General features: G+C 39.5%; 1 protein-coding gene across 1 annotated transcript in view; it reads right to left on the bottom strand.

Moving 5' to 3' along the window:
* Positions 1-25,117, bottom strand: part of TRPM5 (transient receptor potential cation channel subfamily M member 5) — a 40,853-nt gene extending 15,736 nt beyond the window's left edge. The window contains exons 1-14 of the mRNA XM_009485180.2: positions 25,001-25,117; positions 23,839-24,019; positions 22,090-22,256; positions 18,552-18,732; positions 16,015-16,079; positions 13,961-14,152; positions 12,541-12,643; positions 11,571-11,689; positions 10,581-10,931; positions 8,028-8,159; positions 6,720-6,843; positions 4,534-4,679; positions 3,643-3,755; positions 2,110-2,205 (exon numbers count right to left, since the gene is read on the bottom strand). Of these exons, the coding sequence (XP_009483455.1) occupies positions 2,110-2,205; positions 3,643-3,755; positions 4,534-4,679; positions 6,720-6,843; positions 8,028-8,159; positions 10,581-10,931; positions 11,571-11,689; positions 12,541-12,643; positions 13,961-14,152; positions 16,015-16,079; positions 18,552-18,732; positions 22,090-22,256; positions 23,839-24,019; positions 25,001-25,117 (2,087 nt within the window). The remainder of the gene's footprint in view (positions 1-2,109; positions 2,206-3,642; positions 3,756-4,533; positions 4,680-6,719; positions 6,844-8,027; positions 8,160-10,580; positions 10,932-11,570; positions 11,690-12,540; positions 12,644-13,960; positions 14,153-16,014; positions 16,080-18,551; positions 18,733-22,089; positions 22,257-23,838; positions 24,020-25,000) is intronic.
* Between the last annotated feature and the right edge of the window lie 2,731 nt (positions 25,118-27,848).

Below are 27,848 nucleotides of genomic sequence, written 5' to 3'. Positions count from 1 at the left end.
CCTGCATGTAGTTCATACGCTGTGCAAGGAGAGGGGGAAGTGGGCTAATTGCTCTTCATCATCTAAATAATAGGAAAGAAAAGCAAATGGATGATGTAGTTTGCGAGTCAGTTCTTAATTATTTTGGCTCTAAAAATTTATTGCAGTGTTTTCATGCAGAAGTTCTTGTTGTTGCTGTGACTTTAAACAATTCCTCTTTTTGACGCAGTCTCAAAAGTGCTGGATCATACTAAGCATGTGTTTCTTGACTATCCTTGCTGAAGTCTGGGAGAGCTACTGGAGGAATCCTTTAGTCCTTTACACAACTGTTCAGTGCTGGCAACTCGTCCTTTACGATTGAATTAGAATAAATTGCAGAAAAAGTAACATAGAAGCCTTTTAGCAAAAAAAATTTACCTCATAAATTATTTATTAAGCTAGTCTCTGACTATTGTGGAATTACGCAACTATTTTGGTAACTGAAGGGAAATTTGACCTGTACATCTATGGTTGGTTTTGCTGTGTTTTGGAACGTGAAGTGCTATCTATTGGCAATGGAAATTATCCTGTGCAGAAAATGCAAGTTCTCTGTATTTGATAGCAATCTGATCTTAGTGTGAGGTTTTGTTTCCACATAAATTGCTCTCCTGTGTAAGCTACAGATGTTATTGGATCTTTAATTTTGTGATTCTGACTCTGAGAGGTGTGATCTCTTAACGAAGGATGTGCACACTAGGGTATGTTTTCAATTTCACCTCACAAAAAATAAACAGTGACTCTTCAATGGTTTGTATTTCCCCTGACATTCTTGCTAATTATTAAATACATTTGTTACAGGAAAAGTTTCTCCTCACAGCCAGTCTTTTTTGTGCGCCTGATTCTGTACTATCTCTCAATTTATGACATCATAAGATACATTCCCATGGTAACAGGCTAATATCATACACAAATAATTGCAGCTTTACTGTAAGATGCTGAAAGATCTTGGAGGGAGAGATCCTCTTTGTTAAAATAAATTGCTAAGATAATAGCAATTGGAACACACAATGTAATGACCAAACCACTCTTCACTCAGGATATGGCAATGCTTTATGACATTGCTTACAGATAGCTCCCAAGAGGCGGGTGCTTTTACACCTATTTTATAGGCTAGGGAGGGAGAACTAATGATTTTCTCCCATACACCGGCAGTTAAATGCCAGAGGTAAAAACAGAACCTAATAACTCTGACTTGGTCCAGCACTTCATACTGCGGATGATGCTTCCTTGCTACCATTGTTCACATATTTCTGAAGTTCTCTAAATCATTGAAAAGCACATGCTTAATACACGTGGCTATTTAGCTCTATTTAGCCATTAAGAGGCCTTTGTGCTAATCAAAAGACTTACTATCCTGACTTAAGTCCTTGTGGCCTCCCAGGTTCTGGTGATGAGTGTGTGGCAGAGGTATAGGGTGGGATTCAGAAGTTCCTAATCATAGATCTACAAATGACCACAAGCAACTGACAAAATCTTTGTGCTTGGTTACCCATTTGTGTAATGCTCCCTCTAACTCATAAGTTTGTTGTTCAGGTTCCTCAGGGCCCATCTTTTAAAATATAAATGAAGAGCACTACTATGGTGGGAAGCTGACTTAATAGGAAGTTCCCAGGTACTGGGAATTGTTTGGAAGGTTGCAAGTACTGCTGTTGCTGCCTTTGTAGGAAAGCATGTAGTGATGCACTCAAATAATGTAAGGTTTTGCTGAGAATCTTCTTTCTGCTCAGCTCAGTAATCTGATAGGGGCTTAGTTCTAAATCCAATGTATATCACCATCATGAGCTGAAGGGCATCTCAGCAAATGCTTTCTGATTCCCCAGGTATGAAGCACATTACCTGTTCTGTAGAAATTACCTGCTCGGAGCAAGTTGCATCTCCTTAAAACAGTGATATATCCCTGTTTATTTTCTATATTCCTTTTAGAGAGCAACAATATCAGTAATCAGAGGGCACAGCACTTTCTGAGGAGTAATGACTTTCTTGGTCCTTCAGCCGCTCCTTAGATCGTTAGCTGGTCACTAATACACGAGAATTGTCCTGTTCTTTGATTGTTGTCACAAAAGTTATATTAACTAATGGTTTTAAACTTACCTATCTTCTTCCTTGGAAAAAAACAGAGTCCTCTCTGTATCTAAACTGTCCAACTCTCTGAATGGCTCTGGCTCATTCTTTGATTGTTTTTCTTCACTGTAAGGAAATAAACTCATTAGTCAAAAGATGATGGTTAGCAATTTTTCCCTACTAAATTGGCATTCATACAGAACTGCTAGCATGTACTTATCTTGGACTTGCTCCACCGAGAAGCTATCAAATAATGCATAAATAATCCTTACCTTTGCAAATTCTGTTTATTTGTAAGGAGAAGGCTGAAGTCCCCCACAAGATTCAGAGAAGTGATTATTGACATGCTTCACAAAAACAAGGCAGGATGCTCAGTTTCTTCAAATTACTTAGGATTTGAGCAGAAATAAACCCCTCAGTCCTAGAAGACGACACCCTAATGCTCTGTTCCTGGTTAGTCTTAGTAGCAATTAAGAGAGGAAATGCCAGAAGCAGTAGGGAACATGGTGTCAACTCGTGCATTTCCAGTGAAAGGAGGCAAAAAACGTCCTCAACAGAACAAATTTAGAAAGGCTTACTTTGATTACGAATCATAATTTAAACCTTTCCATGAAAACTTTCCCAAAATTTCACATTAAATTGCTTGAATTTGTGAATCTGGCAGCCACTATGACAAGAAAGTCATCTTTAGTGATACTGGCAGAAGAAAACTGCTTTCTTCCCAGCAGTACCAAACAAGTTTTCCTCTTGCTTTTGAAGTAGTTTAACAGTTAACAAACATATATTTCATAATAGCGTGTCATTCCATAATGCCAATTCTGATGATTTGTATATGATTCTCCCAATATTAGGAGGTTTTCTTAAAGTTTCAGTTCCTGGATTCTTATGACTGCCTGAGCATCTTGGCTGTTGGTTTTTTTTTTCTTTTCTGTTTTTTGGTTTGGTTTTGGGTTTTGTTTTTTCAAGAAAACCTAAGATTCTAGCCATCTTCACTGTGACAAAAAGCTGAAAACAATGAACTCCAAAGCTATGCCTGCAGAAGACTAACAGATCTCATAACATACTGAATTTGAAAATCTTAATTGATTTCATGTCAGTCCTGTGTTTTTAAGCTTGACTTACGGTTATCAAGGCTTGTGGCTGATAATACTGCTTTGTGATGGCTGTTTTTCTAGATAAGATACTGAGGTTTGAACCAGGCATCTCCAAATCTAGAAATAGATGGTGCTATACCAGGAGATATTCTACACATTGCTGTGCAGAATCAGGAGCTCACAGAATTCCAACAGGCTTTTCTGTGGACTGTGCAAAATAGAAGTGATCTATGTGAAACCGTGGCATTGATCTTTTAAGTATTAAAATAGGCAGTAGCACAGGACACACAAATCATTCAGTCCCATAGAAAACTGATTTGGTTAATAGTGGTGCAGTCCTTCTGTTGACACTCTGAGGCAATATTACTGGTTTTATCACTTAAGTGAAAAATTTTGAGGCTGGATATTTTTTATGGCTTATTTTTCCATCCCTTACTTATCTCTTGCACCCAAATAGTTATATTTGTACCTGAATGCTATTAAATTTGTGTAGATTAGGAAAGGGCACCAGAATCCACAGATTAACTTCAAGATCTGTGTGCTTGTAGACATGTCTCCCCACCATATTTTTGTCAGGAAGGCCTGAAAGTCAAGAAAACAAGAGATGGCTTTAATATCACAAAAACATACATGCAGATGAAGTGCATCTATGTTCTGTGGCTCCTAAGACAGTGAATCCTCTGGAAACCTAAAGAGCAGGCACACCTTCAGAGCAACCAGGTGCTCTGCATGTCCTTCTGCAGATATTGTTGAGTATGCAAAGAATTATGAAGAGGACAGTAGAAAGAACAGCAAGTCAAGTGGAATTAAGCAACACCTGTTGTACTAAGAAAGTGCAAGTCAGGCACTGGGAGCTAAAAGCACCATCACTTTTAATTTAGCTTTGTGTATGTGGAGAGAACTCAGGTTGTGAGGGCAAAGCTGAACAGTAATTTGATTTAACTTTTATCAGTGAGCTTTTCCTTGAATCTGAACAAGGAGTTACCTCACATCTTGGAGCAGCTTCATTATGCCTAGGCAGATTTAAGGTGTTTTCCTGATCCTTTTCTGTGAGCAAGGAAGGCAGAAAAAGCACAGGATGGAATAAGGGCTAAACTTTCTCCTCAGTGCACTGGTCTGCGGGCCAACTGGATGAAAGGGAGGGGAAAGGGGGAACTGTGTTGCTTTGTCAAGGATGCGGTATAACGTCCTCTTCGTATGGTGCTAGGGAGAGAGAAGAGTCCCCTCTCTGAAGAATGTCTCCTAGGGGAATACATTTCATGGGGTTGTTCTGTTGCTGTGCTATCCTCTTCTGTGTCCAACGTCATACTTAAAGGCCCTGGGGGTAGAGGTGGTAAGGGGAAGGTTCTGTAAAACTTACCTGGACACCGTCATGTGCAAAGAAAGACTTTGCGTCTGCTTCTGTAGCCAGCTGAAGACAGGTGGTTTTGCTCCAGTACTGATTTTTCCTCACCAATAGAGCAAACGCTCTCTCCTCGCTGTTGTGGTAGCATTCACTAAACAGTTCTGCCAAATGAAGGAAACATAGACAAACAGATCTTGTAATTTAAAAGAAAAAAATTAAAAATAATATAAGGCAAGAGAGTGATGTGTGTAGGGCTCAGCATGGTGGTAGCAAAGCCTGAGCACTGCCAGATGTTCCTTGCTGCACCACAGCCTTCTGCAAGGCTGAAGTAGTTGAAAAGAGCCTGAGAGCGCTAAGAGGAAATGGGAGGGAGAGAGGAATGATGCTGGATACAAGAATAACTTCCTATGGCTTTATGCATGTGTATACATGTGTTGGGGCAGAGGGCAGATGAAATAGATTTGCCTTGGTGAAAAAAAAAAAAACACTGTCATTTTAAAATTCCCACAATTGGCAGAAAGGTATGGAGTAAATTTCTCAGTACCTCCCTCTCACCTCTTTCTATCTGCATGCTCCTTTCTCAGCCTGGGGCCTCTAACAGGTTTTTGGGTGGGTTTTTTTTTCCCCTATAGTTGTTTGATCTGAGGAGAAATTTTTCTTTCTCAGTTCTTCTACAGACAGCATAAGAAACTTGTTGGAAACATGTCAGTATTTGTTACAGTCCCTCATTCTGTAGCTGCCTTATGTGGACCTTCAGGCAATATCAAGCAAAACTGTGTCTCTTGGTGTCTCTTACACTTTGAAGGATGAGTTGCCCTGCTGCCCTCTCCTGAATAGACTAAACAAAAGCAGCAGCTCAGCTTTGGCTTGTAGCCAACAAATCCTTGGTTTTAAGATGTAACTATTTGACATAAAATAATATTAGACTTTAGGTAGAGTGTTGTGGCATAGTTTTGTTTCCAGAGAAGCTGGTCCTGGAGCTCTAGAAACTAGGATAAACAGTCCAAAAAGTAAAGGTCATTAGACAAGATCTGTCTTGTGTGTCTGTTTCATTCTGCTGGTTCACTTGATTACGCCAGTACCTTTCCTAGGCCAGCCTACACCTTGTTGTTACACTGTGAGGGCTGGGGAAAGGATCAAGTTCACTTAAAATAAGCTGATACACAGACTTCTTTTGCAGTTGATGTGGTGTTTATAATTCTTAAAGAATGTTCGCTCTACTTAATATTGACAGTGTTACCCGGGCCAGAAATTAAAATTGAGAATCTGATCTAATACTTACCAAAGACAAGGAGTAGACTTCTGTGTATTAGATTAGGCCCTGTAATTCCATGACTAAATTACTCAAGCCCTGTGATTATATGAGAACCTGCCTTTTATTTTTTGTAAATCATAATGGCCCCGTGAGAAGAGGGGAAAATGTGATCTGTGTATAAATAATGTAGCAAAGTCTGCACGAGCCTTCAGCTGCTTGATGTACAAGCTCCAAGGGGAGAGAAAGAGCCTCTGCATTTCCACGTGTGGCGTACTTTAAAGCCCTCTGTTCACAGCAGTTCTACCTTCAGGTACAATTAGATTGAAGTGAGATCAGCAGAGAAGCTTGTGTGCAGACATCTGCTTTTAAACCGGGCAAAGGGGAGAGGGCTTGGCATCCCGGCATTGCAGATGCCTGTATGCTTACTGCTGCAGGGAGGGGCAGCTTGTGTGCTGTGAAACCAGCCTGAGCCTCACTGCAATTTTGCAGTGTAGTTAGCCCTCTTCTGGGTGAGGTAATCTTGAATTATTTTTAGCAGCGAAGACAAACCTTAAAACTTGTTGCTCTAGTGGCCCTTACAGAGCAAGCTTGATATTGCAGGCAAACCAGGCTGCTGTGCTTTGGTTATTCTATCTTGCCCATTGCTGTAGCACACATAGTACTAAGATCAGACACTTAAAATACCAACATGCAGCGCGAGAGTAATTTGTTCCATGCATCCCAGGGGCCAGTCTTGAACACTGACTTTTCCAAAATGATTGTTTTTTAAGCCCTCCTCGTGTGGTATTTGAATGTTTGGGACTGCCTGTGCTGCAAGGCTGGTAAATTATTCACGACAGTTGACCTTTTACAGCTGAAACAGTATTTTTTTTTTTTCACTTGCTTGCCTTCCAAAGGCAGTGACTTCTTAAATTTTTGATGCTGTTAAAAAAGTGCCGTTACTCACCAACAGCCAACTGCTCATATTTGGCCTCTTTCATTATACGCGCTACTTCAGTCTCCGTCTCGAGGCGGGACATCTCTTTGAGGATCTTGCAGGCTGCCAGAGCTGAAGCTACACCCTCCTGACCCTGTAGAATTAAAAGGGATGCTGCTGTTACCTTACACTGGAGGGCATTTCTGAATTGGGGAGACTTCACTAAGGAACACATCTAACAGCAACAACAAAAAAATCATTCATGTCTCCCCTTCAAAGAATCTTCCCTCCAATACAGACTTGAAAGTCCAAAATGTTGATCGAAATGAGAGTTTTGGTGACATTTGAGACTTGAAAACCACATATTGGTAGTTCTTGTGCCTTATAAGGCTAGAGACTTCTGTTTTTGATTGACCTTAGAGGGGCCTGATTTGGGGTAGCAGTCAAAGACTGAAAGGAGAAGAGTGCATTATGGAAATAGAGCAAAACAGTCTCACAGTGCCAAGATACCTCGAACATGGCTGTGCTGAGACCCTGCATAAGGACGTATGGGAAAGGAGGGAGCACAGCTGGCAGAGGCACAACAGTGGCACACAGCAGAGAAACGTGCCTTCTGGTAATAGGGCTCTGCAAACAGAAGGCCCTGCAAGGTGCAGATGTGTCTGCATGCACACGCACACACACTCACTGGCTGAAGAGCTGTGCTGCAGTTTGTCGCTCCCCGCTACTCCCCCGTGCCAGATGCAGTCGCCTGGAAGCTGAAGCTCAGGGATGGAGCCTGATAGCTGTGTCTGGCTCTGCGGGGGGTGGGATGCTATGGCATTGCACTCCAGATGCACGAGACAGGGCCTCGGTTGTGGAGGATTGCAGAACAGGAGCCAATTATGCCAACTTGAAGCTCGGCCTTTGAGAGTGCGATGCTGTTGTTCCCTATGCGTACAGCACGTAAGCTAAGGATGCTCGGTTGCACTGCCTTCCCTCTCAGTCCTGCTAGAACCCAAACAATTGACCCATTGTAGAAGGAACAAAACCTGAGACCGAGAGTGGTGAGTCATCAGCATCAAGGAAGAGGAGGGCCAGCTCTGCAGCTGAAGTTAATCAGCAGTGCTTCAGGCTGTGCTGATTTACACCTGCTGCTGCTCTGCCCGCCCTCTCTGTTGAGCCCTCTGGCCCCTGCTGGCATGAGCCGCACAGAGATGAAAGGCCCTATAAATGCCACATCTCATATTTTAGAAACAAACCTCTCTGTCATCTGAGCTGCAAGGCTGAGCAAAAAGCATTTCATATACTTGAAACATGCCAATATTTCATCTGAAGCAGCTATAGCTCAAAGCTTACCCTAGCCCAGAAATAGTTTGCCATCTTGTGCCGGTTTTGAAGTACTGCCCATACAAACAAATCCCTCCAAGGATTTTCGCTTTTCTGGTTCAAATCCAAGGGCCCAGGTAATTGCTTCGTATTCGCTTTATCCTGAAATATGGTTTGTAGAAATTAAAACCTGCTTTGCAGTTTTATTCCATGCAAATGACATGATCTAAGCTGTTCTTCGCCTTGCCGGCTACTTCATCTTCTTTTGATTTTTCTTTTTCTTTTCTGTAGGACTGAGAGGTAATTAGTTCATTCTGTACTGATTCAAAGGACCCTTGTGTCCCCGATATAACTCAATATGTGTGAGAATGTTCTGGATGAAACCGTGACTCCATTGAAGTTGATGGTAAAGCTCTCGTTGACTTTATTAAGGCCAGGGTTTCACTGCTGGTGTGTAATATCATACAAGATAAACCTGTGATTAACTACTCTGAGCTTCCCTTCAGTTATATTGGGTTCTGCTCAACTGCCACAGAGGACATGGTTTCACAGAAAAGGGAACAAAAGGCATTTTATTTCAACAGAAATAAATCTTGCCAAGGCCCTGTACGGGATAAGAATAGAGTATGTCAATACCTTCTTTTTAGTCTTTCCTTTCAGAAATCTCTCGCTCATGCAGGGAGTATTTTAAGTAGAACACTGCTTATTCTTTTAGCATTTGATTAAAAAAACTCTCCAGAGGAAGTATGGTCACTTAGGTCAAGTTCTGAGTTTTAAGTATATTTAAAAACTGCCTTTATGTCTATTGCATTAATTAGATGCAGCTAGAGTGGATTTTTTTTTAATAAAACAAGTTTTTGTGAGGTTATATTTTGTAATCACTTAAAGTATGAGATTCTGTTCAAATGTATTTTAATGGCATTTTTGGGGGGTGTTGGTGTGGTGTTTTTTTTTTTTTTCTTCAGTTTGTAGTGAGCTATTTAGTCAACTGAATTGCATTGAAAGCCTATCAGGAGACAAAGGTATCCCAAAAGTCTCATCAGTCTTTGTAACCACTAGTTCCTAACTTGAAATAAGACACACAATTTAGCAGCAGTGACACTGGTACGCCAGTACAATGATGCTCTTTCTGTTGCCAGTGATAATGGGATTGAGCCACTGGTAGCAGCCATGGGAATAAGCTTTTAAAGGAAAAAAGCTAGTGTGGGGAAAAAAAAATAGGCAGTGTGATCTGGTATCTGAACTGGGCCTTATTTACAGCACTTGGCTTTAGCTCACTTACTGCCAAATCCCACAAAGGTAAGTGAGATTTCAGGGGCAAATTTTTATTTCTGTAAAATTTGTGAGTCTGCTTAATGACTTCAAAGGTATTGCCCCAAATTGTCTGTCCTTGTGAACAAAGAAATCCTGACTAGATTCAAACTTAGCTTTTCATACTGGTAATTAATTTAGCTAGGCCTTATCAAAGCAAAAGTGATTGAAGCTCTTGAGTGAGAATTTTTTTTCTTTAATTTATTTTTTAGTTTAGACAGTTTTAAGATGAAACTAGAACTTGGCAAATATCAGGTTTAATTTAGTTTGTCTAAAACTCTGATCTTAATGAAATTTCTCTGTACCTCTGTTTTCAAATCATGTGTCCAAACTTATTTCCAATTCTCTTGCAAGAGCTTTAGTACTTATGAGTTTCAATGTTAAATACACTGTCAACATGCAAAAATGATGATATGTCTATTGCACAATTGTGGACAGTGCACTATAGACATTCCACAGTGGTACCCATCACGTTATCCTTGTCATGTGTTGGCCAGGGTGCTTGCTAGGGCCACTTCACACAATCGTTCTTATTTCGTGCTGTGTATCACTCAATAACAAGACTATAATGATCTAAAGGCAAATATCATGTACTGCACATTGTTGAGTATCCAATCTACTCCTACACAGTATAAATCTGGGAACAGTTTTATGTACAATGATTACCATTTTCAGACTTGGGATTGAAAATGGCCATTGCCTGCTTGTCTTTCTCCTAGAAAATACTGTCTTTCAAGTACTTCTGCTTGAAGTTCTGTATGAGAAATGCAGACTGCTATTTTTATGTCTAATTACTCCTTAGTAAACATAAATCTATCTCTTTGTATTCCCCATATATTGTTCATTGAATCTGTTCTTACGCAGGTGAGGCTAATAAGATCAACAAACTGTTGTCTACATGCAAAGTGCTAGAATGAGGAATGGTCTGTGAAAGTTGCGCTAGAAGTGTGAGATACAGGGGCCTCTGCAGATCTTGAAACAGAGGCCATATCTTAGCAGTAGTTCAAGGTATAGTAAAACCTTGCATAAAACCCCAAGTGCAGAGGGGGAGAAAGAGGAATCACAACCTTTCTTTTCCTTTTTGATTTTGAAATTAAAAAGATCAAACCATTTTAGCGGTAATAATAATGAGCTGAAAAAAGGAATGAGAAACTGAAGTGACTGTTTCTTTCATCTTCCCTTTCCTGCCCTAACCCAAAGGCTAGACCTAGTTAATTTTTTTCAAATTCTAAATTGGAGGGGATAGTACTGTGATGGAAAGTTGTAACTCACGGATTTCTTCTTGCCTCCATGTCTGAGGTCTTGATAGAAACCTTTGCATGCATCATGGAGAAAATCCTTGAGAACTCTAGAGACCTCGCTGAGAGTGAAGAGTGGGCTCATCTCCTCCTGCTCCTTATGGTGTTGACCAGTGAGCCCTGCCAAGGTCAGTTTGCTTTCTTCATGTTTCTTCAGTAGAAGTTCATAGAGGAGACATTTCTGAGAAATGGAACAGTAGAGTCTCTGCAGACGACTGTATGTCAGGAATTCGGATATGTTAGCCCCATTGTCAATAAATAATTTTACAAATTCTGGTTTGTCATTGACCAGAGCATCCATCATCACTTCCTCCAGGTCACAGGACTAGATTGATGAAGGGGGGAAAAAAAAAAAAAAAAGAAGTTTTTGGGTGTAATCATGGATGGTTGAGGAGGGAGGTAAGATTTAACATAAGGACATGCACATTTTGTCTTCCATCAGGTCAACAGTGAGTACAATGAGAAAGTGAGGTAGAACTCCCTTCATTTCTCTGTGGCAAAATGTCTGTATAAGCATTAATGTTAAAACATCAACACAAATAGTATGCTGTAGGAGTTGTGGTGATGTTAGGTACTCACTGCACTGGGTATTTATACAGCAGTTGGAAACAGTGACATTCTTCTTACCATCTTCTAACAGTAATATCTGCATGCTTCTTTTGCTTTGTAAGCTCAGGTTTGTTTGCTTTAAAGGTCTGCACAGAAAGGGGGAGGGGGGAAGATTCTTGCCCCCAAGGAGCTCAAGAAAGAGTCCATGACCACTGAATTATTCCTCTATCTTTAGCCATTATTGTATAGGGGACCAGAAAGACAAATGGTCTAAGGAAGCATACTACCAGTACCCAATCTCTTAGTGGAGAATGCAGGTAGCATTAAAAATTGAAGCCTTCTATCAGGATGTTTCAGTGTCCTGTACACAGTGGATTATACACCAATTGTCCTCTAAGGCAATAAAACCTGGTACCTTCCACTCCACGTCACCATTGAATATTTCACTTTTAGCTATGTCCACTCTGTTCCAGGCCACTGCCAGCTTCAGTTCATCCAGATATTTCTGAGCCTCCTGAGTGTGACTTTTACAGGCTGACAAAAATAGGAAAAACAAATAAACTCAGTACTTCACACTTGTTATGTTTTCTTTACTATACTACACAATACAGTATTGGTAATTTGATTACCAATATGAGCTCTCCTTCAGCTATGACAGATCTGTGGGTTGCTTAACCAGGAACCCTTCACAACATTTTTTTCCTAACTTAAGACATATTAATATTAAAAAATAAGTTTAAATGTCTGTAGGATTTTAAGAGGGACCCTGGTCTGCAGAAAGGGGGGGACAGGACTGGCTATTGTCTTTTTCTTGTTTCAATCAGCACAGTAAGAATAGAATGTCCTTTTTTCCCCCCCATGCCAAATTTAGGCTAACACAAAAAATTAAGTTAACACAAACTGAAATGGGTGGCCGAGCAAGTAATGTCCTCTTTCAGAACAGTGAAGATTTCTTATAGGAGAAATGGATAGTTTCTGGAACTAAGGCAGTTGAGGTCTACTTGTTTTTGGTTTTGGGGTTTTTTTTGTTTGGATTTTTTTTTTTTTTTTAAATGCCTTGTAATTGGAATAACTGCTCCAGTATATTTCAGTTCTTCTATAACTTCTATTACTAAGAGAAGCAAGTAGTAGAATAAAGGAGCGATTAAAATAGTACTATACAATAGCATGAAATTAAAAAGCAAACACTAATTTAAAGGAAGGTTACAAGAGCTATGGTAACTGCCACAGTTAATTTCTCAATAAGCAAACAGAAGAACTCTGCATCAGAAATTAAATCCGATCCAGCAGCCAACTGAACTTGCTCTGGACAAGAATGAAATGCATTTATGGCATAGAAGTCAAATTAGACAGGTATTACACTGTGCTGTGTTTATTGCTCTTACCTTTTACTAAAGCTTTTAAAATTACTGTGTCTAGTTCTTCTGAGCTATCTTGCTCAAAGTTGTGCAGAGTTAGGAGATGTTGGTGTGAAATAATGTTCTGAATCTATTGGGAGTTGAAACAAAAATAATTTTACGCATTGTCCTACTGCTATATATTAATGCCTAAGAGCCCAGTGGAGATCACCCATACAGTATTTCCCAAAAACTTCTGTTCTAATTGTAAAGCTGAGGTTTGGCAAGAAGACAAACATTATTAGTTTCCCACATATAGATAAGTCCTAAGGCAAGGAAGGAGATACTGCCTTTTCCAAAATCATCTAGCAGGATAGGAGGAACAGAACTTGGATATCCTGAGAACCAGAGTAGTCCTTTAATTAAAAAGATCCTTCCTTAACTCACATTCTTATTTGACTCATACTCATGCTGTGGCCAGCATACCACTAGTTTTGTTTTACCTTTCCCTGCTTTGACATTTAAGTTTTGCTCATAGAGTTGTTTACTTAAAAGCAGTCTCTAAATCTTCTTTGAGTGAAAGTCATCAAATATTGATATATACAGTCCTCTTTCCTTCTGCTTCTCTATTTATTGAGTTTTCTTTCTCACAGTGCAGCTGCACCAAGACTTTGTGAGCATCTAGCAATATTGTTTCTAGATGCCTTTCCACCCCCTTGTGTTAGTGATCTGGTGAAGTTCTCCCTAATGGAATTAATGCGTGGAACTTCTAAAGTTAAGGATAATGGCAGAGAGTGCAAAGAATAAGTAGTGGGTCAGGTCAAGTGGACTTGGTTTATCTCAGAGGCACACAGTGTTCTTCAATCTTCACATAAAGACAATCTCAAACTGTTTTTTTGTTTCTTAAACACTTATGCATAGTGGTTTAAATCCAGCAAGTGTGCCTCAAGACAAAGAATAAGGAAAATCTGTGAATCTGTTTTGTCTTTCTTTTTTAAGAACACACGTAAGTGACAATAGATAGGATAGTTTCTAAACACCCTTCATTCTTTTTAATTTATTCATGCTTATCCACAATTAGGTTTCCATTTAACAGCTGTAGATCATGAATTAGGTCTCTTCTGTCACAGCTGCACAAGCTCCACAGCTGTGGAGTATAAATAATGCTTCATGTCGTCCAGAAGGACAGTGGAGTTCCTGGGTGCTGGCTGTTACTTGAGGAAATAATTGAGGAAGCACAGAGCCCTAAGTGTTCAGCTGAATCACTAGGACAAAGTAGCTTGTATGATCAACTGAGCGCTTGATTTTAATGTTAGGTGTTCTATGACGCTAGTGTCAGAGCACTGGAGTACCCAAAACTGCTGGTCAGCTTCTTGTCAAACCTGTACTGAATGGACCCCTGAAGCTAGAAATGGTAGGAGAGAGCTTGTGAACAGGATGCATGTGATTATCAAACATATGAACTCACTATTGCTGTCCATTGGAGAATGTCCTTCCACAAGAAGCTTCCTGCAGGGAATTTCTCCTTAAATTGCTTTTCAACAGCTTCTGGAATGATAAGCTGTGGGTCATTCATAAATGCAGCTAAGATGTCAGCTGTACCTCCAGACCCTGCTAAGATAAGCCAGGGAGCAGAATTTTCCAAACCGCTGCAAATTCTCTGTAGTTTAAAAAGTACATTTTTAGAATTCATATATGGAAAGAAAATGTTATCCAAAAGAAGGATTTCTTGCAAACTAGGAATAAATGTGTACCTAAACCAGATTCACGATGGAGTCAGTCCAGACTCCTCTAAGCTATTAGGATTTTTCTGATTCTGTAGCAGGTCGTCTATGTATAGGCCCCTGACTGTACTTCTTTTAATGACACATCTGCTGAGTAGCTAAGCAACCTGATTTGGACAAACAATGCATAAACCTTCTTTGTCCCTGACGTTTTTAGTTTTTCCCCTGCAGTTTGTGTTTCAGCATAGTCAAGTACAAGAGGAACACTATACAGAAATTCTCAGCAGGCTCTTCTGGCTGCTAAATCTGGTGGTACATTCTGAAAATCAGGAATTTGCCTGTGGGAATACAACATTGAGCCACAGGCAAAAAACACTGAAGCATAGCAACTACAAGAGGTAAAGGCTGATAATTCTGTTACTTGTGCAATTAGAATGAGTCAGGCAGGTTGTTGAGAGAGGAAAGCAGAGGCCGTGGCATCATAACTGCAACAATGACTACTTGCTGCCAATCTATTTCTTACTCTTGAGTTATGCAAGAAGCTAACGACACTCTAAGTATCTAACTATTGATTCGCTTGTTCCATAGGGTTTGGGTTTTTTTTCAATTTAGTTTTTTTTTTAAACAACTGTTGTAGTCCTTGGTGTGTATTATCCAATTTGTATTTAAGAAATTGATATTCTAAAAAAGGGCAATCAGTTATCCATTCCCAGCACATGTAAATTTAGGGCAGCTCCAGCCAGTCACCTTTGGTCTCCAAGTCACTTTGTTCTCTAAAACTTTGAAAAGGGGATTTATAGGTTGTGATATGTGTTTTTTCAACACCCAAGATATAGAAAACACTGCCATATTTAACTTCTCGAAGGAAAGCTCAAGAGGTGACATAATCCTAGTTTAAACAGTGAGATTTCTAATACCAGTGTATGTGTTTTAGTCCAGCTGACAAAGATATGACAAGATACAGGGACTGAAAACTGAAACTAGAAAATGTCACCAGAAATGAGTCATTATTCTGAAAGAGATTACCAGCTTGTGTGGCAGAGTCTCATCACTTGGAAACTTTAAATTATGGTTAAATGTCTCTCTAAAGATCCGTAGAGTATTCCTTTTCATCTGAGAGTATTAGAAAAAAAATGCCATGTGGACATACAGGCTGCTACAAAGTAGCAAAATATAATACCAGTAAAAGTAAAATAGAAATCAAAGAGTATCTCCTAGTTAACAGGTTGTTCAAGTTGTAGAACTACTCAGGAAAAAATTAAAACTGATCCTTCGCTGAAGAAGATAATGGGATTGTTAGCAGACAACTCTCCAGCCTTCTATCCTACAATGTATTTTTGCTCTAGGACACTATAGTTTTAAATGGCATATCTAGCAAACCTTGTCTTGTACTTCCTCTGAGCTCTGTGACAGAGACAGTTGTCTCACTGTTGCTGGACAGCACTGAATGATTAATCTTTTTTTGTATGTGATCTCAAGTAATAGCATAGTATTTCTATTTTGCTAGATTTGGAGCTGGCTTCTGTGGGATTGTTTTGGTTTTGGATTCCTTCTTCCCACTGTATGACCTGGCAATGGAAGTTTTAACGATCAGCTGGTGCCTATTCAAAAGGAAATATTTCTCCCAAACAAATACTGGCCAATTTAATATTGACAAAATTCCGTTCTTAATGGTGTATAGATATGATTTTCACTTTATGTAAAGTCCCAATACATGTGTTTGTCATCCAGCCAAATTTTCATTAATTACTTAGCACTTAGTTAATTTATTTTTCTAAAGTTGCAAACAGCTTCTTACCTCAAGTGTGCCTGGTCCTCCATTTACCAGTAAGCAAAGCACAGGGATCTCAATGCTACCTGTTCCTGTGAAACAGATGGTTTAATTTTAAAAAAGTTAACAGCTTTCACAAAGCTATTGTGGTTTTGTCGACCCCTTGAAAATACTTCTCCTGTTATGTGCTGTTTTGGTACCTACCAGAATGTGAGCCTGCAGAAGACAGGCAGTTGCAGAAGCAAGTGGCAAAGGAAGAGAATAATACTGTGACCTAGCAGATAGGGTCCTAGTCCAAGATTCAAGACAAAGGCACCTTTGCCTTGGACATCTTGTGTGATCCCTGGAAAGCAGTCCAGTCTGTTCTCACCTCAGTACACCTCAGCTGCAAAATGTGGATATTGGCACTTCTGTATGTTATAGCACTGTTGACTTTTAAAGTCATTTATTTACTGCAAGGTGATCGGATAGTGGAGTAATGGAGCTGCATTAGGGTGCAAGACAAGATCGTTAGGTTTTCAGAGAGGCAGCTACCATTATTTATATGAAGATATAGTTGGAAGTGAAAAGCTGTCAGTTTGTCCCAGGTGTTATGCATGTGCATAGCATGTGCAGGAAGGTGTAGTGGAATCCAGGAGAAAAGCCTGATAAAAGGAGGATTTAAGAATATGAAGAGGCTTACTATGTAGACCAACTAGGGTGAGATGAGTCAGATATGAGTTGATAGGAACCATATGCTCTTTATTACTCTGCTTAAACAGCTTAAGATTTCATTCAGCACATTCTAATGTGGTGATTATTAATAACATAATCTTATACATTTAAAAGAAATGCTAGTGAAATATTTACCATGTCACAGCAGCAGGGGAAGAAATGATGTAGGCATCCCTCTCCTTAGCCATCCTCCCACAGGGGCCTACTCATTTCTAGACGGTTTATACTGTACATGCTGAACTCTGTAACCCGAAGGTGACTATAGATTGGCCTAAAAGAGCTCAGTCAAAACAGCAGCATCATGAGAGGAAAGACTCTTTCATTTGGAAGATAAAAAGCATTTGGTTCAAACAATTTTTTTGATGTTTCCCTTTGTAGGTCTCCCAGAGCAGTGTACAGATTGCTGCTTACTACTGTTGGATCTGCTGTGGGCTATCTACAGAGATAAGGTACAACTGAGCTGTAGCCAGGACATGATTGGCAAGTAACTTCATTTGTTTTAGTGAATGGCATAGCATTGCCATTACCTTTATAATGTGATGTTCTAGTTTGAGGAGTGACCTCTGTTATGACAGGTTCCTCAAGATATGTTCATGGCTTCAAATATTCTTAATTTACCATAGATTTAGACAAAATTTAGCCAGAGAAAGGGTGGGGGTGGATTCTGACTTCATGCTGGGAAGGTGGGAAGTCCTTAATTGCAAAGAATATTCAGCAGATCAAAAATTTCCTCTGAATGACTTCTAGGCATTTTTTAAAATAGGGAAATTCTGCATAACCTTATTAAAGTGTTTTACCTCAGTGAAGTCACATAGCTTTGTTCAGCTTGAATATAAATGAGCTTAAATGAATGACATGGGTTTTGTTTATAGAAGACATCACTGAATTCAGTATGTTCCAATGAAATATTTGTCAAATGAATCACCATTTTTTTGACAGAAAATTGTTCCACTGATATTTGTTCAATCAGATTTGGTTTGCAAGCAGAAAGAGGGTATTTTCTAATTCTCAGCACTGCATCCTCAGCCTACCATTGCAGTCTACCTGTGGTCGTTCCTATCTGAGTCACCAGATAAGCATTCTTCGGGTGCGTTCATGCTCTCCAGTACATCTGTGCCACCATACTATGGGCTATGTAATTGAATATTCCATTGATGCATACAAGTGTGAGTAAGTAAGCTCTCCCTTCTGTTTCAGCTGTGCTAGCACTGCAGGTATTACAGAAACAAAGGAAAGGCAAAAGTAATTGTATTAGCACTACAACTGAATTGTTTCCACAAATAGCAGTGGGAGGCCTGTCCAATACTCAGTTCTCATGATAAACAAAGGTCACATAGATTTAGATGGTCATTAAATGCTACGTTGTTTACCCAGGATAAGATTTTATCCTGAAATAAATATGGCTTAAAATATTTCAGAGGGCTTTGGAACAAGTCTTTTCTTCCAGTATGGGAGCAATTCAAGACCCTGTGTGCGAGAGGGGATAGAAGTATACAACAATGAATATCCATTTCTTAGAGCCTCTGGTTAAGGCACTTAAAGCTGGATTTATTTTACATTTGTTGTGTTTTAAGGCAATTTGAGCTATGCTTTGAAGATCAGCTTTGAACTATGTTAAAGGAGATGCAACAGAAGTCAGGAGTTTTGGTTCAAAGAGCAGCTTTCTCAACTGCAGAAGTCACCTTAGTTCTGCCTCTTACATAATGACAAATGTGTTTACTTGATCTTGCCTATGTAGATGATTGTCCAGTTTGAGAATTGGACTTGCCTTTGATAAGGCCAGGAGCCCACAAGTATCACTGTAATATCAGTATTATTCAAGTTAGCATGCCTATATAGAGTCTACATACCACCATATCCAGTACGCTGTTCTGAAATATGCTTTTCCAAGGCGAGACGTAGCTTAGTGGTTCCATCTGGCTCATCTGGTGTTATGTGATCCACCAAAATAAAATGGGAATGGTTGTGGTCCAGGGAATACAGTGGGCCTTGGATATTATCATCTGATTGGTAGTGTACAAGACTTTCATTCTAGAGAGAGGAGGAGAGATGCTAGCATTCTTTACAAAGCACAGTCCATGTTTTTAGGTGCTTCATCTCCTTTTTTGTGTTGTCTGCGCCATGACATGCCACACCACTTGAATAGACTCTTTGAAAAGGGTAGAGAAGGAGAATGTGTTCCTTCTGAAAGGTGCCAGATTTGACAGGACTGAAAGCTGAAGTCCCTGAAGTTTCCCTCTTGGGTTCTGCAAAATATAGTCGCATTAGTCATCATCTCTGGAATGTAGGCATTCATTCAGAGGTTTTGGAAATGTTTGTTGGACAAATGGAAAGGGGCCGTGAGACCTTATAATTGTGGATGGAGCTGTAATGCCTTGGAGGGCTAAAGTCTCAGCCGGTATAAACAGGGGAAAACCTATTCATTTCAGTAGCGTTTTGTCCATGTTTAGCCTGGGAGATAAGTTAGTCTGCTATATGTCCATATCAATTTAAATGCAGCTTTATTTAATTGACAGGGTTATGTGAGGTCTAACTGAGAATATCAGTTTAGAAATTGCATTCTAAAAGAGTGGCAGGCAGAATTTAGAAAGTGCAATCTTATTGTCTTTTAATTTGGGTGAGGGGTGTGATATCTTGAAATTCTTTATTAATTAATTTTTGTGTAAAATCACTGTCTGGATAGAACAGAATCCCCTGTTATAGCCTTTTGTTCTAAGGATTGTGCTACATATGGTCTTCCATACACACACTTTTTCAAGGTCCCCTTACTTCCTTAATAAATCTTTCTTTCCCACTGTTACACATCCACTTTGATGTATCATTCCTAGCTGCAAGCCAGGCTGTAAATGCCTGGTTATTCTTCTTTTTCATCTTCATAATCACTGTCCTGTTGCAAGTAAGCCAGATTAAAGCAATTGTTTAAAACCTGCATTTCCTTCTATCATGCCTCTTTTCCAACTCCTGCAGCCTTTGAGTTGATGAACAAAACTCAGATTGTGCCTGTGTATTGCATTTTCCTCCCACTAATTTTGTGGACGCAGACAGGTGTTAAAGCTTTTCTAGGCATAGCAGTGTAACTACACAAATAACCTAGTTGTCATTAAGGTATGGCAGAGAAATTTATGTTCTGGTTTTTAAGGGCCAGATCTTATGTAGAGCCTTTCTTAATCTCAGCTTTTGGCAGTGTCTGCTAGGAAGAGCTGGTGCCCAGTTGAATCCTCAGGGAAGTCCAACCCAGGGGTTATCCAGGTTCTTCTCCACAGCCAAGGCTAAGGCTGATGTTGGAGAGGCAGTGAACATATGACCAGGAGCTCATAGCAGCACTACTAATGCCGAAAAACATTAAGTAACCCAGAGGACAAGCACTTTCATGCTGTGAGTAGGAGAGTTGAGCACACTGCATAGCATGCCCCTAAGTGGCTTTCTGAAATGAAGCTGCATACTGTCAAACGAGAAGAGAAATCTCCTTCAAAGCAAGGTGAAAAAGGCTATGATCAGATGTGTTCCTATGGCTTCTTTCCCTGTCAGCAGCTCTGGGAAGAACAGGAACATCAGAGGCTGTTCCAGGAAAAAATAGCAGTAAATTTGCGTGTCGTTTACAAACAGCAAGTGCCACAAGTTTCTTTTACCTCCTTCTTTCTGTCTCTCATTTGTTGGGGGAAGCTTCCTGACACAACTAATTTGCCTTCAAATTTTGTTTTGACAAAGGGCGTGACTGTATTCTGCTGCCATGTAACATTAAGCCTACTCGCCAAAGATCTGGCCTTTGATTAGGACCCGGAGGCACAGCAATCAATTGAAAAAGGCCCTTGGGGATTTTCCTATTTATTCTCTGAAAACATGGAAGTGATCTTTCAATGATGTTCAAAGCATACCATTAAAACACAGAAGAGATGGGAGGGATCCACTGATTTCAGGGCTTGTTTTTCTCCTTGCTAGTGTGGATTGTTAGCTCTATTTTATACAACAAGCTGCTTGCGTTAGTGCCAAGTATAAAGAGAACTGGGTTTAGATCAACATCCCTGTCTGTACTTCCTTTGTCTTAAAGTTACTGACTAAATCCAGAATGTCTTTGGGTGGAAGCAGTGCCAGAAGTCATAGGGTCAGGAATGCTCTACACAAAATATTCCTTGACGTAGAATTCAGGCTTTAGTTAAGGGATAGAAAATCTAATGCGATAAAAAGACCAGTGCATTTGTTTTGTAGCTGCTGGCTGGGAAAGATCCAGATGCATTTTGATCACTTAGCCTGGGAGGGAGGTGAAATAGTTTGCATTTGGCAAAGCAACTTTCCTGAACAAAATTCACAAACACAATGAACCAAATTCTTTCCTCTAAGGTCCTTTCAGACCAGTTCAGCCACACAAATAGGTTAAAGTCTTCCAGCTAAAGACTCCCACCTGGTAGAGCACAAAGGTAGCTGTCCTCAGCAAAAAGAATGGAAAGAGGGGAAGCCCGGTGACAATAAATTGCTGATATGGTCTGGCAGTCTCCCAGCTGGTAGCTGGTACTTGCTAGCCTATCTGAGAGAAGAACTAGGTGCAGGATCAAAGGGCTGTTTGTCATTTGTTTCTTAGCTTCTGCAGGGAAGTAAAATAGCACAGAGGAACTGTCATTCATTGTCATTACACACCTACTTTATTGTTACAATATTCTGCTAAGGACAGACTGTGTATCCAGTGACAAGAAAGTCATGCTGTAATTTTTTTTTTCCTCTACCTCCAGGTCAATTCAGCATCAACTTTTCTTGACATTTTCAGCAACTGTTTTGTTGGGTGAGGTTTTTTATTTGTGGTTTGGTTTTCCCCTTCCCCCCACCAAGAACTTTGATTGCTTTGACCTGAATTGTAAAGTCCCTAGAGCTCCCAATAACTAGACAAAATCCTGCATGGCTAGCATTTTTGGCTTGGTGTGTTGAGCAAGTTTTTGCATATTAGACAACAATTCAATGACTAGTTAAGAAAACTTGGTCTTGAAATATTTATGGCTTGTGTTCCATACTAGAAAATATGCTTTTTACAGTATTTATGAAATAGCTTGGAGTAAGTGCTTCTGCAGTAAGTGGACAAGGGAAAAAAAATATTAAAGGTACCTCATGATGCATGATTTTTTCCTGACGGTGATTCGGACTCTGGTCGCTGAGCTAATGCTGTCACCTGCTGGATATTTGCAGAATTGCTGCCAAGTATACTGAGCGCGCAGGGCACAGAATCGTTAGGGTCTAACAACTCTTCCTGCTCTTCATCTGTTTTCCCCCCAAATGCATTTTAAACCCCACTTTTGTTTTTGAGTTAGATCAACGTTGTTCTGCCTACTACTTCCAAATTTTATAAAGGTGCAGCTTACTTCTGAACAATCCTCTCTCATGAGTAGAATAAGCGAAAAATACCTTTGTGTTGTCCAGAATTTCTCTGTGCTGAATTTTTCTGAGTGGAGTTATTCCTATGGCAATCACTCTTACTTTGGATGAAGTACTAGCCAGTGCATGATCTTGAACTGCTTGCACTAAGTGTCTTGTTATTCCTACACGTAAAGCACTGGTAAAAATCCAGGCACCTGAAATTATTTTTTAAAAATAGTTAGATAATTTCTTTATAATTGAACATGTTTGCGTGTCAAGTAACATTACTTGCAGTACTGGACTTTAGGGGTTTTTTTTTAGATAGATAAACTGTAGACAGATCTTGATGGACTGTAACTTTTAGAATTAAAATACATACAAAGTATGTAGACTTTAATAAGGAAAACAAGAAGAAATTACATGCCCAATCAAACGTGCTTTAGATATCATGTGATGTTTTACATATTGTGTGATGCAATGTTGCCATCTTTACTCTGATGTCAGTATGCCCATCAAGAATGATGTGTTCAGTCTGGAGTCACTTACTGTCTAAATATGAGCAGAAACATCACTATACCAAGCAGGTCTGATTGTTGCACAAGGAAGAGTAAAGGGATGGGGTGGAGGGAGTTGTTGGCTTGAACTGAGGACTAAATAGTCCCATCCAATCACCTGGCAGCAGAATAGCTTGGGCATAACCTGCCTAATCTGGTGCTCTCTTTCTCTTGTTCTTGTGTATGTTGGAGAGGGAATTCTTCAGGAGAGTAGGATTTATAGCAGTATTATTATGGTGACAAAGAATTTGAAGAACCCTAGGTAAACAGCTAACCAACCTTTTTCAAATATGTAACATAAAGGAACTGGAGATCTTCATGCTGTCCAGTCCTAAGTATAGAAGGCAGTTGGAGATACAGAATATCTGTGTGGTACAAAAGTACCAAAAAGAGCTTCTGTACTGGGCTTTTTCATTACAAAAAGCAAAACTGTTACAATCTTGTCTGGACCAGTGAAGCTAAATCAAGAGCTTGCTGTGAAATGCTTACAGATATTTTCACTTTGTTTTGTAGGTATTTTCATAAGACTAAGGGGGCAAAATGTTATCTTAAATGAAAGCCACTTCCATGGATATGTTCCCAGTTATTGATTTGTTTGGCTTTGTTTTTAAATGCTTTTCACTACTCTTGTCATTCATGTGAACAGCCAGGGAGAAAGTGAGCTGACTTATTTTGTGTTACACATTGTCAAGGTCTTTTTGTTTAAACTTGAGTCTAATCATAGGCTGTTTTCCTCACAAAGTCTGTTCAACTCTTAGAAGAAAACAATCTTCAAAAAATATAAAAACCATTGTAATATGATTTTGACTGGTAGCTAAAAAGTGAGAATGGAGAGAACAAGGATTCTTATTTTTGACCTACATTCACTCTTGTTGAAGTCAAATTGCTTGCTCTCTTAAGAATTATTTTCCTATGGCACCAAAGAGGGACAATGTATTTGGTCCCATCTCATGCTGTCTTTCTAGTTAATCATCCCTGAGGGAATAACATCAGGTAATTTTACACTTCAGGAATGGTTGCCTAGAGTAATTTGGTTTGAAATAACTCATTTTTCCTATTTCTAATACAGTCACTTTCATTTTCAAAGCTATTTTAATACAGGTTGTAGGTTGCATTCAGCAAAGCTTTGAACTTCCAAAAATAATCATGTGAGCAGGCCCATTGATATTAAAAGATCACTGGATGCTAGGTGTGAGAATCTAGTAGGAATATAAATTCCTTCTTTAAAGCCTGAAACACTAACCTGTGCTTTGAGCTGCCTTTATAAGTCCTTTTTTTAAGGTGTCCCGTAGCCAAGGCTTCATCTGGAAATTTTCTTCTTCCCCTACTAAAGAGACAACCAAATTGGGAGCAGGTAGCTTCCATCTGTTGAGCATAACTTCAAATATAATTCCAGGATGAATGGTACTCGGGACCTTAATAAACTTCAACAAACAAAACAAAAAAAAACACTGAATAACAATGGGACAATAGGATACAGTAGAGATATTGATCATGGTGAATGCAAAGGGAAATTTATCATCAACTTGGTTATTTAAGAAAAATTTATTTGAGCAAGACCTGGCAGAGAACTAAATACTAGGATGAATTTAGCAGGTTTGTGTATAATTGTCATCTCACTAATTGGGTCAGTTCTATGGGTTAATTGTGTGTTGAAGACTGACATATCATTCTCTTCTTTAATGCTGCTATTCCTCTTGAACTGCCTTCAGTTCCATGGCAGTCTAGCAAAGCCAACACATTTCTTAGGTGTTTCTTGTTTCTGCACTGTCTGAAATTGCCCAGTTTCATGTCTGTTTTTCAAGGACACGTTACATGAATCTATCACTTCTTTTGTTGTTCTGTATGTATTTTGGTTTTGTGCTTAAGACTTTATGATGAAACAAAATCTTAAGGCAGATATCTGATCCTAGGAATTCCTTCTGCTCTAGCACTAATGCATGCAAAGGACTAGTGAGGAGGTGGGCCTGTCCATGTACATCCTTCTCTGCATATTAGCAGAACGGAGAGAGAGAACTTTCAGGAGAGTCTTGAAATGGCTCAAAAGTATGTTTAAAATGTTGAAATCCATAGGGATTAATTTTTGACAGAATGAGGTTAAAACAGGGAAATGACGCAAAATGAAGAAAGCTGGGCATGATTGCCTTTTTTTTAAAAGGAAAAAGTGATCAACTGTACTTGTAGTGTGTCAGTGCAAGTCAAGTGATTGATTTCTGTATGTTGATAGGCCTTATTTTAAATCACATTCATGTTCAGGAAGATATGGTCCCTACTTTGAGGACAGTATGGTGCCTCGCACTGTGGCACATTGACCCTCACTATTAGAGTCTCTACATTTAATGCTAAGAAGTGACAGCTGAACAACAACAAGAGTGTTAAAGGGTTAAATGTCCTCAGTGCTGTACCTTTCCACGTTTCTTTCCAGAAGCTGTGAAGTCTATTTCTCCTATGCAGTATGGTAGTTCTCTTTTTAAATCTTCCTCTTTGTCACTGCTGCAGAGCTTGGTTTCCATTTCCTCCATTGTATTTGTAACGTGATCACCGGTAGACCAAGGTGTTCACTGAGATGACAGGAAACTGGAAAATGAGAAGCCGTTTAAAATGGAAAGGCCACAAAATCCATTAATTTACATCTAGCTGAGTTTTTAGTCAAATATTTTACTCTTTTACTGTTATGCTTATAAGGTTCAGCTAAAATTGGAGGCGTTTGTACCAAATGTTGGAAGTTACGTACAGGAGGAGGCAGATTCCACACCAAAGCTATGCAACTTAAGTTATAAAAAGGCATGAAGGAGTAAGGCGTGCTTGACTCTCATTCACAGCAGACAGAAAGCTGAGTTGCAAGGTGCAAGATCATGCAATCTGTCCAAAGTCACATGGGATATCTCAGAGCCCAAAGGTGACCCTAATTCTACGGGAGAGGAAGAGAAGCCTCAGCCACAAACTATTGCAAGCAAGAGTAGAGCTGTGTCAGTGAGTGTCTTGAGTCACGGTTTCTTGATGTCGTTATGCATCATGCTACTATGACTTATGTTATCCAACATGAACACTAAATAACTAAGTGATGACATTGTATTCATCTGAAGATACTTTAGGAGATGTTTACTCTCCCTTTGCTGTAGGAATAGGCTATTTATTTATAAGTCGAAGTATTTAAGGGCAAGCTGTACTCGACAAGAACATACAGTTCAAAAAGGCAGGTGGTTTTCTCTGTACGTGGCTACAGGAATGATGGTGAGTAATCTGTCCTAGAGCAAAGGTCATGTAACAAGAGTTGTTCTTCTGCATTACATGAACCACTGAAAAGGTCTGCTTGCTTTTCCTATGTTCCAGTTTGACTGAACTGATGTGATTTGAAAAATACAGATTTCAACTGGTATGGCTTATTTTGTTTCTTTTCAAAACAAAAGCAATGAAGTAGCTCTCCCCCCTCTGCCTTCACCTGCATATTCAAGTAAATATTCAGTCCTTTAAAAACTCCTTGTGATAGTAAGCCAGCAATGGTAATCAACCCTGCATTAATCTTTATATCCTAGTCCAAGAGATTTGCTGTGGACTTAGAAGTGGGTCAAACTAGCAGGTCTCTTGTGGGTCTGTTAGGATGCTCCAGTAGAGGGAGCAAGCCCTCCAGCTGTTTCCTTGGGCTGGGAACTCTCTTGGGAGCCTGTATCCTGGCTGCTTCACCACTGCTGCCTCTGTATTTTCTTCTCTTCATGTTTTCTGTGAAAACGTTGTCTGGAGTTGCCTTTTCCTCTGATCTGCCTCTGAAAAGTGGTTATGGACCCTCTCATGATTTGTTTCCCCTACAGCTATTCCACACCTCTGTATCCACCCCCCAAACTTCTGTCAGAGATCACTGTTTTAAAGATGCTGTTCTCATTCTTCTCACTGCCTGCATTCTAGTTACTTCTGGAGAGAATTAAGTGTTTATTCTAAACACTAGGATATCGGACTGGTCTGGTTACGAGTCTTACCTAAAAGAACTTCTTTTGAATTATCAATAATGGTAGTCACAGCAAAGCCCACCTTTTTGTTTGAGTCCACTTTTCCACTGGAGATGCAGCTTTATCTCCTAAGAGCATAGAAGACAGTATTCTGGGAAAAAATAGTTAATACAGAGTCATAATAACACATTTTGACTATTCTAAAGTACAGAAATCACTTCCTGGAACTTGCTGCCAGAACAAAAGATTTGATTAGAAAAAAGTATTCAGGACTGAATTTCCAGGGTACATTTAGTCACCATTCATCACTGTCCTGGATAGTATACATTTATTCATATCTACACACAAGCAATGAACTTGGAATAGATAGCAATTTACAAAGTAATCTGATGGTTAATTTGGCCTCATAGGCCCCAAGTGGTTAATTTTAAGTCTAGTTCTAGATCCTAGCTTGCAAAATTTGATGATGTGGTTGTCCATGACCTCTGTTGGAATAAAGGTACTGAGCTGCTGAGATTTATAAGGAATATTCTTGCATTTGGATAATTAATTTTTTCCAGAAATAGCACATTATTTGATTTTCAGTTTAGGAATTTGGGTTCTCAGTGGTAGCGAACAACAGTGAAGGAGACGAAAATAGATAAGATGCAAAACCAGAAGCTTTGTTCACAAGCAAATCAAGCAGTCTCTGAAACATCACATTAAAGACTGAGAGCTTATTTTGGGGAAGTATTACTTCATCTTTCTTTCCTGTTCTTATACCATTTCTTCAGCATCCCTGCGGGCTGCTGTCTGTGATGGGATACAGCGCTAAATGGAATTTGTTATGATCTTCTGTTCTTGTGTTCATATTCCAAGCCAGGAAGTCTTCCAGTGTTAAGAGCAGAAAAGTGGTACTGACAAAATGGCAAAGCCAGTCCAGAAATTATGCAGGATTCTGAATGGTATCCATGCAAGAATATAGTGGAGCTCTACATGAAGCTGAGAATCTACACTAGATGAGATCCTGGACTATTACAGAGTGATATTTCCTAAGTTTCTGCATGCAGCTTTGAGGAGCTTTTACAGACAAAGCCAATGAGCGATGCCAAGTACCTTGCTTTTTTTTGGTTTGTTTGGGTTTTTGGGGGATTTGGGAGGTTTTCTGTTTGTTTGGTCTGAGATTGCGAGATGAATGAGATTTGACACTGACTGGTTTTCTTGGTTTATCTTCTACCTGTTGTTTGAATTCCAAGGAATCAATACTGTGACTTTCAGTATGATTGCAGTAATGTACAGGTGCAAATGTTCCACATCAGTGCAATGTTCC

The sequence above is a fragment of the Pelecanus crispus genome, chromosome 6 (assembly GCF_030463565.1).
Source record: "Pelecanus crispus isolate bPelCri1 chromosome 6, bPelCri1.pri, whole genome shotgun sequence".
NCBI lineage: Eukaryota > Metazoa > Chordata > Aves > Pelecaniformes > Pelecanidae > Pelecanus > Pelecanus crispus.
This window is presented reverse-complemented; position numbering and strand designations above follow the sequence as displayed.